The following is a 13,019-nucleotide window of genomic DNA, read 5'->3' on the forward strand; positions in this document are numbered from 1 at the left end:
ACAGAAACTGAGTGAGACGAAGAGAGAAAAACACACATAATTTAGCCCTTTTAATCTATCACTAGTCCCCATGGAATCATCTCTGGGATATGTCAGATTAGACGTGATTATAGCGCGTGCACACACGCATGCACCCACAAACATACTCACACACATGTTTGATTTCATTCCTCACGCTTTTACTGTCCCTCCCACTGGCTTTGTTTGGCCCTGGATTGTTGCAGATTAATCCTCTAATTGCTTTGTAGCTTTGTTGTGAGAGAGAGGGAGTGTAGAAAAAGAGAGGGAGAATTAAGCAGCAGGTGGATTGGGTTAAAGGTTAACATGGCTCTTTAAAGCTTTCTTTTAATGCCAGCTCATTTACACGCAAGCATTTGAAAGGCGCTGGTACTGTATCAAGTGAAAAAAAAAAACTGGCATGCACAACTAGTTAATTTGTTGCATTTAGCTGAGCAAGAAAGCAGTTTCTCCTGAGTAGCATTGAAGCTTCAGTTCTCAAGCTTATAGTCTGTTTTTCTTTTTCTCCCCATTTTGCTTAGCCTCAGTTGTTTTTTCATGTTCTATTTAGGTGATGGGAAATTATGCCTATGGTTACAAAATTAAATGTGAGTTTGTGGGCTGAGGAAGCTTTTTTTGTACATTGTGTGCATCCATTTGTGTGTGCCTTTGCGTTCGCATTCGTGGCTTGTTGTGAAAAGCCAAGAGATTAAAGTAGTGAGGGGTTGAGAGATGGGCAGTCACCCAGGATTGATAACATCTCACTGGTATTCCAAACATCATTCTTCATGGAAGCTCATTCTCTTTCTCCCTCTCTCTCTCTCTCTCTCTCTCTCTCTCTCTCTCTCTCTCTCTCTTTCTATAGCTCCTACGTTAAAAGATATAAATATTATTAATGTAAATACTCTTAGTTATTCTTTCATTTCCACCAGTGTCTAGGAAATTAGTTATAACTTTCCTTAACTGCATGACATATAGTTTCATACTTGCCTTGTCCACACAAAGTCATACCTTCAGGGCATTAATATGTTAATAGGTGTTCCCTAATTAGCCACTCCTGACTGGTGAGAACATGCCAAGACTGATGGCTCCAACTCCAATTCACCCATCCTGTTAGAGGAATACAATATCTGTTCTGCATATACGTTATTTGATAGATTTCAAGATTGATAATCTTGATTGATAAGTGTTACCTTTCTGTGTGTTAGTTGATTTGTCCACAACTTGAGAATATGCAACGCTAGCTGGTTTTAGCCTGATATCATAATGTTTTAACATAGCATTGGCACAAACAGGACAAAACAGAGGCGAAACTGCTTCCAGTGTTGTACAGTGGTATGTCGATCAAAGAGTCTATTTACTAGACAATTGAGTTATTCCTATAAACTTCCCTACTGCCGGCTGTCGTGGAAGCTACGTCGTTCATTTATTTACCCTGTTTCCAAGCTCTGGTTCCTGGGGCCAATAAGAGATGAAACTTTTGTTCAGGATGTTGTTGTTTTTTCCTGTGACAAGTAATCTCAGTCTTTCCAGTTATAAGACAAAGATGCATGCAGGAGCAGTTAATATTGTTTTTCTCCTCTTTTTAAAAATTGTCATGGTGCCAGCTACTTCATTTTTTTCTGGTAGGTAACTGGCATGTTGTTTTGTTGCATATGCGATATTGAAATCACCAACCTGTGCTAGAGAAATCAATCTGATTCAAATGAGGTTGGCAACAACACAGTTAGTACTAGGTCGAATGTCGGGTGAGAGTGAGTTGGAGATAATTGCAACAAAGTTAACGGTGGTTTGGAATTAGCCAATATTATCTGCTGTTGAACACCATTTACTAAATCCCTATTGTCTTTCCCAACTCAGGTCCCTGTTAGGCTGGATGAGATGAGATCCCTATGTAGTGGTCGTCATGGCAACTTGTGACTCTCCCCCTATGGTGTCATCACGGCAGCAGGAACATGGTGGCCAGAGGCTGGACGCTGCTGCTGAGGACAACTCCGTCATTGCCATGGAGCCCAGTGTCGCCAACAGCAACAACGCCAACAACAACCAATTGTCGCCTGCTGCCATTGGAGAGCCAGAGAATGGCCTTGGAGAGCCTGCTGTGAGCCCGCTGAGGTCTTCTTCTACCCCCACCAATGTCAGTGCAACCACCGACCCTGTACCTGAACAGAGTCGGAGAGAAAGCTTTACTACCGGTAACAAAGGGAGTGTTACCGGGACTTTACCAGGAGGAGGAGCAGCTTTGGGTTCGGACTGTTCTGCCCCTGCCACATCTCCCGTGGCACCGGCAAAGGAGATCCCCTGCAACGAATGTTCTAGTTCCTTCTCCAGTTTACAAAAATACATGGAGCACCACTGCCCCAATGCCCGTCTGCCTACCACTGGAGGTCATGAGGAGGGTGAGGAGGTTGAAGGGATGCTAGGGGAGGAGAGTGAAGATGAAGGAGAGCGTGAGATGGGTTCTGCAGAAGTAGGGGAAATGAACAGTGAGATGGAGATGGAAGAAGATAGTGATGTGGAGAACCTGAGCGGCGAGATCATCTACCAGCCTGATGGCTCTGCCTTCATCCTGGAGGACGCCAAAGAGCAGTGTGGCAACCAGGGGGGGCACTCTAGGCCTCTCGAATTCAGGGGCCTGTTGTCCCCCCAGACCTTCCCCAATGCCCAGGTCAGCAGTGGACAGAGTGGCCTGAGCCCAGGGGGAGAGCGGTTGGAGCAGCCCACTGCACCCATGTCCTTCTACCCCCAGATCATCAATACTTTCCACATCGCTTCATCCCTGGGTAACAACCCCCTAGTGGCTGACCACCCCTCCTTCCCAAATACCTCAGCTGGAGGGCTGGCGGGCACTGGTCCCGTGTTGCACAGTTTTCGTGTCTATGACCTCCGCCACAAGAATGACAAAGACTATCTGAAGGCGGATGGTGCAGCCAAAAACTCCTGTGTGTCCAAAGATGTCCCCAACAATGTGGACTTGTCCAAGTTTGAGGGCTGTGTGGCCGATGGGCGGCGGAAGCCTGTGCTGATGTGTTTCCTGTGCAAGCTGTCTTTTGGCTACAGCCGTTCCTTTGTGACACATGCTGTCCATGACCACCGTATGACCCTGAATGATCAGGAGCAGAAGCTGCTGAGCAACAAGCACGTCTCTGCCATCATCCAGGGCATCGGCAAGGACAAAGAACCTCTTATAAGCTTTCTGGAACCAAAAAACCCCCCCAACTCTGTGCTACCCCAATTTCCCACACCTGCCAACTTCCTCGGGCCAGACACGGGGCTCCGCGGCTTGTGGAACGCTTTCCACAGTAGTGGCGAGAGTACCGATTCGCTTCAGGCAGGTTTTGCCTTCCTGAAGGGTAGTGCCAGCAGCTTCTCCAATGACCAAATCCCCAGAACCCAAACCATGCCAAAGGCTGAGACCAACCCAAACCTCGGGGGAGGGACTGGTGCCCACAGAACCCCCAGCGGGAGTTCTGCTGCTGCCACTGTTGGCAACCTGGTAGGTCAGAACTCTGATAGTGACTGCAGGGGCCACCTTAGGGACACATGCACTTTGCAACCCAATGGGCCGGACCTGAGCCAGTACCCGCATGTCAAGCGTGAGCCCAGTGCAGCTGGAGGAGAAAGTCCAGAGCAGGATGAGGATGCTTACTCCAATGGTGGTGGAGTAGAAATGGAGGCAGATGAGGAGGAGGAACAGACCATGGCGATGGAAGGCCAGCGGGGTGATAGCACCAGTAGCAAAGATTTCCCTATCTTAAACCAAAGTATTTCCCCCCTTTCCAACAGTGTGCTAAAGTTAAACAGTGACAGCAAAGGCCCTGCATCCACCTCCTCTTCCTTCCTGCCTGCTTGTGAGAAGCTGGAGATGGAGAAGAGCTGCCTGTCCACAGCCCTGGCAGCAGCCAGAGAGCGGGAGAGCAGCAACGACTCAACCATTGAAGCTCTGACAGGACAGGATGGGTCGTCGCCATCCTTCCACCCCCTTGACATGATGATGTTGCGCAGAGATGATGAGAGTCCTGGACCTCTGCATCAACACACAGGAAATCCCAGTATGCCTGGAACTCCAGGGACACCTGGTACCCCTGGTCCAGGTGAAGGGTCCCCAGGTAGTGGGGTGGAGTGCCCCAAGTGTGACACGGTCTTGGGATCTTCACGGTCCCTGGGAGGGCATATGACAATGATGCATTCACGGAACTCCTGCAAGACGCTGAAGTGTCCCAAGTGTAACTGGCACTACAAGTACCAGCAGACGCTGGACGCCCACATGAAGGAGAAACATCCAGAGTCTGGTGGATCATGTGCGTACTGCCGCACAGGACAGCCTCACCCTCGTTTAGCCAGAGGCGAAAGCTATACCTGTGGATACAAGCCTTTCCGCTGTGAGGTCTGTCTATCTTATTTTTCATCTCTATGGACTTCTGTTTATGCTCGTCTTTCTTGTCTTTAAAAAATGTCCAATTTACCATAATTTTGTTTTTAATGGGATGGGCTTTATAAGCCAACTTCGATCCTTGATTTAACAAAAACGAATCACTCGGTTTTGTGGACATATGCTAATAGAAACAGTATACCATAATTTGTAGCAATATATATGCAATATACAAGCATAGTATGCATATCATACCCTGTATTAATTCTTCCCTTTTAGGTATGCAACTACTCAACCACCACCAAAGGCAACCTAAGCATCCACATGCAGTCAGACAAGCATTTGAACAACGTACAAACGATCCAGAACGGTGGCACTGAGGTACAATACAACCACAACCATACCCATGCCAATCCTATACCCAGTGCCAGCCTTGGTGGAGGCTGCGGTGCACCCTCGCCATCAAAGCCCAAACAGAAGCCCACTTGGCGCTGTGAGGTAATGAAACAACAGTGTCATTGTACTGCTGTGGTAGCTACATACCAATTTGCTTCTTTCAATGTCTAAACAATAAGCCAGTTATTTCCATTTGCGTCACTATGTCTATTCTTTTTCTTGGGCACATCATCTGATTTCTAGTTAATATAATACAGAATTTTTCACACATTCTAGCATTATCTCCAAATATTGTAGAACCAAAAGAAATTCATCATTAAGACTGCATTACTAAAATGCTTGCATCTTATGTTTTTCTGTGGATTAGATATTAAGATTTTGCTGTTGTTTTTGCTTTAGTTGTTTTCAATGCCCATTTTGAATGTAATATAATATGTAGTATATTTGTGTTTTAATGACAATTAATTATATAGTGAATTATGATTTTATTTGAAGTGTAAAACAATGCTTTGATGAAGAAACTAGCATAGTCAGACGCCCTTAAAAGTAAAATGTATCCCATCTTGCTTTCAACAGGTGTGTGACTATGAGACCAATGTTGCACGGAACTTGCGAATCCATATGACTAGCGAGAAACACATGCACAACATGATGCTGCTGCAGCAGAACATGAAGCAGATCCAACACAGCCTCCATATGGGCCTGGCCCCAGCTGAGGCAGAGCTCTACCAATACTACCTGGCTCAAAACATGGGCCTGGCAGGTGTAAAACTGGAGAGTCCAGCAGGCAGCAGTGGCCCAGATGCTCAGATGATGATTAACCCATTCCAGCTAGATCCTGCAACCGCAGCAGCTCTTGGATCTGGTCTAGGTGAGTGATACCAGAATTGAAATTAAATATTAGTTTTACCTCATAGTCAATTAAAACGTTCTTTATTTCTGCTGAGGGTGTGACAAATTATTTGGCTTTTTGATTTATTTGCCCTCAAGCTTCTTTTTTTTAAATTTCTTCTGCTCAACTTTCACTGTCATTTCTATGTGTTTTGTCTCATATATCTGATGCCATCTGGGTATTCTCCACGCCTTTCCTTTGTTGCTCTTCATTTTTCTTCATTCCCTCTAACCTTTTATTTTTCTGCTCCCATCCTTTTTACCTTGCCCCCCTCTCCACACCCTCTCTCATATCTCTGCTCTCATATTGTCCCTCTGTCATTGTCTCCTTTCTTTGACCCCTCTCACTGATTAAAAAATGATTATGAGAAGCCACATGAGAATTATTCTTAATCTTTCATTTGTCATTTTCTTAAATCAGCTTAATCCCTCCCCATACACAGCCCACCCCACCTTTGCTCACCCTGGAGAGGACTCACACTCATATACACACACATACACACACTCTCACACAGCAGGAAGCGGATTCCCGTAGGAGTGAGAGAGATTTAACAATGACCCTGTAGTGTTACACACCCACTCCCTCTTCTAGTGTGGAGGTCACAGCCCAGCCAGCAGATGTACTCTCAGTGAATTACACTGATAACAGACAGCTCCCCATAGTGAGCACAGCTGTACATAGGTTTAGATGGTGTGAGCAGGATATTTATTAATTCAACTCAAACAAACATGCACACATACATGAAGGATGAATATACATGGTTACATGCATAGACACTATTTAGATAGACACATTTTAAATTCCATCTCACATTTAACATCTCATTCAGGTAAAAGTTTTTTTTAAAACCAGCACACACCGCCACACAAACACTCATCTAGTCATCCACTAATTGGGGGATTATACTGTGAAAAAAGCAGAAAAGAAAAAAAAAATTTCAAATGATTCATAATTGTTAGATCCTCTGTGCTCCCAATCACAGTGTTGAGATATTATCTGAAAAATGACATGATTAGCTTTGGTAACATGCATCGAGAGACAATGAAGGGATCAAACGAAAGAGTTAATTACATTTCTATGAATGGCAGATCTTTTTTTTTTTTTTTCAGGGTGGGCGGGCAGAAGAAAGAGAAAACTTGTACAATGCATTGATCAGCTTTTCAAATCTCTGCGTGGATGTGAGAAAAGCCTGGAGCCCTAAAACCGTTGTCCCACCATTGCTGAGAGCAGTAATTAAAGCTACCTGATGAGCGAGTTAGCAAGTTGAAAAGGATGATTGTAATTGATCCTGATTCAATCCTATTAGGGTTTTTTTTATAGATGAGACTTTGTAAGGAGCCCTAGCCCTCTGTGAGGCTTTATTTTATCAAATCCTTTTGTGTGAGAGAGGCCTGCACCGAGGACTCACTTTTCTCTCCACACTTAATTTCATTAAAAGAGCTTTTTCTCTCCTTTATCCCTCCCTATGCATGCCAGCCTTTCATTTTCATCCGAGCTTTGTCTTTCTGTCATACCTCTTTGTTTTTTTGTATCATTCTTCTTTTTGTACATACTGCCTGCCTTCTATCTGACATATTATACTTCATATTATACTTCTATGCTTCCATGTATGTAATCCTTATGAGAGCCCTAGGTTTTAAACACCTTTTTGGCATTCCTCTTTGCTGTCTAACCTACTTTCTCACTAATATTCTCCACAGTGAATAGTGACCTATCAGCGGAGTTGCGTCTTGCCAGTGGTCAACTGATGGCAGACGATCTATCCCTGGTGTCCTCTGGTGGAATGGGGGGTATGTCCTCATCAGACCCCTCCCTCTCCTCCTTGTCTCCACCTATCAACGACCCCTCACTGCGCCTCTACCAGTGTGCTGTGTGCAACTGCTACTCCACGGACAACCTGGAGGCTCTCAACGCCCATGTCAATGCCGAGCGTTCTTTGCCCGAAGAGGAGTGGCGCTGCGTGGTTGGCGACGTCTACCAGTGCAAGCTCTGCAGCTACAACACCCAGCTTAAGGCCAACTTTCAGCTGCACTGCAAGACAGACAAGCACATGCAGAAGCACCAGCTGGTGGCCCACATCAAGGAGGGAGGCAAAGCCAACCAGTGGAGATTAAAGTGTGTGGCCATTGGCAACCCCGTGCACCTCAAGTGCAATGCCTGTGACTACTACAGCAACAGCGTGGACAAACTGAGACTACATGCCACCAACCAGAGGCATGAGGCTGCCATCCGCCTCTATAAGGTAAAAACACATTATTATTTTTGTCAGTCACTGACATTATATATAGCATTCTTACTGGTATGCAACTCAGGGGAACGCCATTCATTTTAAGGTCAGATTATTCAAAAAGGACATGTTTTTGTTTACAAAGAATTTGCCCCATCCTGTTAACTGCACTGTCACATGGATATAAGTTTCCCATGAGAATGGAATGACCGAGATGGAAAAGGTCACTGGTAGAGCACCCAGGATGATTTCCATCGGATATGGGTATATGACCAGCTGGCTCTACTGTTACTGTTAATTATACACAAGTCACGTACTGTCAGCAAGTTTAAAATGTTTGAAAGTTTTGATTATCTTCAGCTGTCCGTTCAGCTTGTTTTTTTCCAGCTGTAAATAATTCTGTAATAATTCAAGAATGTGCTTTCATAATAGGAGGACAGAGTCTATAATGACTTCAGTTTAAACATTTAAAGTAGATCACATTCTATTGATAACTTAAAGAAACATATATAAAATGTATATAATAGTTGTATTTTTAATTAATGTAAAAACTATTACTTCTACTACTTTGTTATGAAAGTATACACATATATAAGCTTATTTTATTAAATAGATTTCATGATTAATGTTTCCAGAAACAGACGTTCATGTGATCATTTATGTACACATTCACACAGTATCTGCAGACAAACACGATAGGGGGACTTTTTTTTGCTTGGGAATATTTAGTCGTGACTTGTCATAGGGTTACCAAACTAGTTACCCAGCAGAGCAGTGAACTCATACAACTTAACTAATTAAACACTTCACTGTCTGAGCATTAAACAGTTCCTGCAAAAGAAATTCCAACAAAACCAATATTTGGCATCTTTCTTCTCTCCAGTGTATTTAAGGTGATTTAGTTTGTCAGATGTCTCCTTCAGCTTACTAAGATACTGTTACATTTCAGAAGCCTCGACTTACAGGACAGGATCAAGTGCATTACATTAATGAGGATTTATTTACTACCGTACGCAACATTTGGCAGTGGGAGGTGTTTGTTTGTGTATGCCTGTGTGGGTGTGTATGTTGTGCCTTAAATGTAGAGACAACAGTAGTAAGATGATGTAAAAATGTGTCCTATTGATTTTTTAAAGTAAAATATACAACTACAATTGTATTACTTGTCCGGCCACTTTTGTATTATAATAATAAGCTTGCTCACAATTATTTCATCTTATTCTCAAAGTGTGATTTATTTTTTTGAATAGATGTAAAATTTCAGCAGTAGTTACCAACAAGTTGAAACAGGAAACCAGAAGAGTTTGGTCAAGGTTTTGCATGTCCCAAGTAAGACTCAAGTATTTTCAATCAAGTCCCGGTAAACTCCCAAGTCAAGAGAGCCAAGTCCCAAGTCAAGTCAAATACTTTTTAATCTCTAGGCTTGGGGGAAGGTATCAAGTATTTTCAAGTCTGAAGGCTTAAGTCCAAGTTAAGTCAAAAGTCATTGGTGTTAAAGTCCAAGTTCGAGTTGCAAGTCTTTTTTGATTTTGTCAAAGTCTGGAGTCATCAAATTTGTGACTTGAGTCTGACTCGAATGCAAGTCATGTGACTCAAGTCCACATCGATGCAAGAAACTAAGATAAGATGGGAATCTGCAACATTACATTTATAAAGGGTGTCTTACTCCATAGACCCACACATATTTTCAATATTTCTTTTGTGAAAGATGTTCCTGCATTACACAGTGATCTTAAAGGAATTGCATTTATTCAGAAATCTGTGTCTGATTCTTACTTACAGCTCCAAGCCTAGAGTGGATTAAGCACACTGGCATTCTTAAGGTTATTTAAAACAGTCGTAGTTGACTTAAACAGGATGTAGGTATTGACACAGGATTGGTCGGCAATTTGGCCAGGCTGAACTTGGCATGGGATGAGTTGGAGATGTCTATCCTCAGGGATTGTTCACTAATTGCACTGAAATATTTACAATATATGAATTCTTAACAACAGTGCTGCTTGCACATTGGCCCGCATATAGCTAACCTATAGGATCAGCTTGATTAGCCCACACTAATCAGATTCTCCTTACTGTCAGAGGAAGACTTTAGCATCGGTGTGTGTGTGTGTGTCTTCGTGTATGCCTGTGTGCCTACATTTCAGAGCGTTGAGCCACTCTTGGCAGTTGTTGATTTAAAATGAGGCAATAGGCAAAGAGTTGAACACTGGCAGCTATGTAATCGTGCAAATATAGTTATTTATATCAGTTATGATTAAATGTACAAACCAAAAAGTACAATCAATCAACAGCTCAGAAATATAACAAAGAGGCTTTCCTAATTTAGATCCTATTTTGCTTTCCAAGAAAAATAAGTAAAGCAGAGGAGTAAAGTTGTAGCTTTGTCAAGTGAGAGTCATCCGAATGCCCCCTCCGTGCACCCATACACCCCTGTACCTCATCTACCCACCCACCCGCCTACCCCACAGGCCTCAACAAATCTGTTCCACAGATGACGCTTTTAATGCCTCTGGCAAAAATCCCACTATTTTACCCTTGGACATGTGGTATTAAAGCAGAGAGAGGCCGAAATAAAGCATAGAGCAGCAGAGCAGAGGCAGAGGGAAAAAAAATAATTTCTTTATTTGACCAGAAAAACACCTCTCCTTTTATGTATTGGCAGAGGTGAAAAGCACATGGGGATGGAGGTAGCTTGGCCGGGGCACATAAAAGATCCGAGTGTTGACGACTTTACCATCTGTTTTTTTGGAAACACAGAATATCTTTATGGCATGGGAAAGCATTTGAAGATACAAACAAAAAGCATATTCAGGAGATTTTATGGCTGCTTTGTAGCAGCAATGGAGTACTTCTAAAGGGAATTGAGAGTTTGAAAGTGTTTTTTTTCCAGACTTTGAAACTGCAAGAGGAAAATGACATTAACAGCACATGGACATCAAGTCATCTGGTGTCCAGGGCACAGCAGGTGGCGCAGGAAGTCATATGCCTTATATGGAAAAAGCGGAGGCCCACGCCTTGCTGCTTATTGGAGAGGAAACTTAGGAAATCTGATTGGTTTGTTTCTAATGAGAGTCTACCGCACTGGGTGTTTTTTTTCACATTATCTCTCATGATACAAATTTAAGTTAGTGTGTAAAAGTGTGCATAGAACCGTACTTTAGTATTATCACAGCTGCAAAGTGCAAATCTTTATCCCCTGGAAACACTTTAAAAAACAAAATGGAAGATGTTTTAATGTAGCGTTTGTACGTTAGCCGCCTGTGAGGTAAGCTCTGCATTAAATGTTGCCGTAGCGTGTCCATAGCTGGCCTGGCTCATGTTTGCCTTAGCATCGAGTATGATGATGTATGGCTTCGTTATGATTCTTAATAACAAACACTGGCCTTAATACACATGGAGACAGGAGTAAATCTGTCATTGCCATTCACAAGTGCTGCAGGGCTAAGTAGGGGGTTTAGTTTGTAGTGAGCATGTGTGTTTGTGTGTGTGTGTCCCCACAGAGCTTTGAGGTTTAGAACTGGGCTGTGCTTGCCCCTGGGTCATTAGAAGTGGAGAATGTTCATGGTCAATGTGGCATGGTCAAGGACCACACACACACGTACACACACACACTCTGTGTCTCATAGGCCATGGCACCTGTTTCTCAGATGGCTGTCCGAATGAATCTTTAACTGTCCTCAGCCACCACCACCCCACCCCTGTCTGTCTGTCCAGCTTTCCGTCATAATTCAAGCGGAAATGGACATCCGGGGTCCACTGCACATTTCCATATCTCTGTTTTTCTTTTCATTTTTTTCCCCCCTTACGCTCTCTTTTGAACTCTTAGGCTTATAAAATGCTCAAGTGTTTATGGTAGAGATGGATGGAGAGAGGGAGGAGAGACATTTGGATATAGCGCTTTGTTAGTGGGACATACAGAGAATGAGAACAGAGATAGAAGGTGTCGCTTTCTGACGCTGTCTCCCACTTTTTCCACTCCCTCCATTCTCACCCACTCTCTTTGTTTTGTCTCTGACTGTCTCGTTCTCCCATTGTCTCTCTCTTTTTCTATCTCTCCCTTGGGGAGCCACAGATAGGCCATCTCATTACCCATGATCCTCTTGGCAACACCATGGTCGGGAAATGAGAGGTGGGGGGAATTAAATGAGGGAGGTGATGGAAGGAGGGAGGGATGGAGGGAAAAGAAGAAGAAGAGGAAAGGGGGCTGGATTTATAGATGCATCAAAAGGAGAGTGTCCTTTTCTCATTTTCCTTATCATCTCCTTTGTATTTCTTTTTCTTATTTCTTTTTGGCTTTTTTTCATCAACCATGTTTTTTTTCTTTCAATCGCCCAACTCTGCCCCCCCCCCCCTTCACATTTTATTCTCCTCCATCTCCCTCAGATGGAGATGGCTGTGCTTATGCATCTGTGATATTAAGTCTACCGCTGTGCGTTGGCTATTAGCAAGGGTCAACCCTGCCCACTCTCATTTGAAAAGCAAATGGCCTTATATATATGCAGCCCAAATTATTGGACTGTCATTTGGACGTGTGGGATGGGGAACTGGACAGGAGATTGACTTTCATAGATTTGCATAAAAAGCCATTGTGCCTGTCCCCAGAATAGAAAAAGGAGACTGGATCTATTTCAAATGCATGGCGTCATTTATGACGCACACACATAAAAGCATATGTGCATACAGAGGTATGGTATTACATAAATTCATAGAGATGCACTCACACATACAGTAACTGCGCTCACATACAACTGTAGTCGTGGTTATCAAGTTACCATTTTCCACTTGAGCCCATGTCTGCTTGTTCGAGACACTGGCTCTTGATCACTGCGTCCTTGTCTCGCAGACAGACCTCAAAACTTTCTCTTGTAAAAGGAATATTTGCAGACACTTCACACTAGATGCTACTTGACTGCAAGACATAGATTTTCATGTTCTGTCACTGAGACTGATGATGCAGCCAGCCGGCGAGAGTTCAACGCTGTGAACCTGACCAGACGAATGAATTCACTTCAGTGTTTTTGCCAGAAAGGTTGTCTCTCTGTCTGTCTGTATGTCTCTTCATTTTTTACTTCTACAACTTGTTCTTTTTCTCTCTCTCTCTCTCTCTCTCTCTCTCTCTCTCTCTCTCTCTCTCT

At 43.4% G+C, this 13,019-nt stretch overlaps 1 protein-coding gene across 6 annotated transcripts in view; it reads left to right on the forward strand.

Moving 5' to 3' along the window:
• The window catches only part of zfhx4 (zinc finger homeobox 4), a 93,372-nt gene that overhangs the window by 32,001 nt on the left and 48,352 nt on the right, over positions 1-13,019 (forward strand). For all 6 annotated transcript variants that reach the window (XM_031850281.1, XM_031850283.1, XM_031850282.1 and 3 more), the window contains 4 exons: positions 1,858-4,384; positions 4,649-4,867; positions 5,342-5,636; positions 7,358-7,899. In XM_031850281.1, the coding sequence (XP_031706141.1) occupies positions 1,904-4,384; positions 4,649-4,867; positions 5,342-5,636; positions 7,358-7,899 (3,537 nt within the window). In that variant the 5' untranslated portion in view covers positions 1,858-1,903. The remainder of the gene's footprint in view (positions 1-1,857; positions 4,385-4,648; positions 4,868-5,341; positions 5,637-7,357; positions 7,900-13,019) is intronic.

Source organism: Anarrhichthys ocellatus, unplaced genomic scaffold (genome assembly GCF_004355925.1).
Source record: "Anarrhichthys ocellatus isolate YVR2014 unplaced genomic scaffold, GSC_Weel_1.0 scaffold10, whole genome shotgun sequence".
Lineage (NCBI taxonomy): Eukaryota > Metazoa > Chordata > Actinopteri > Perciformes > Anarhichadidae > Anarrhichthys > Anarrhichthys ocellatus.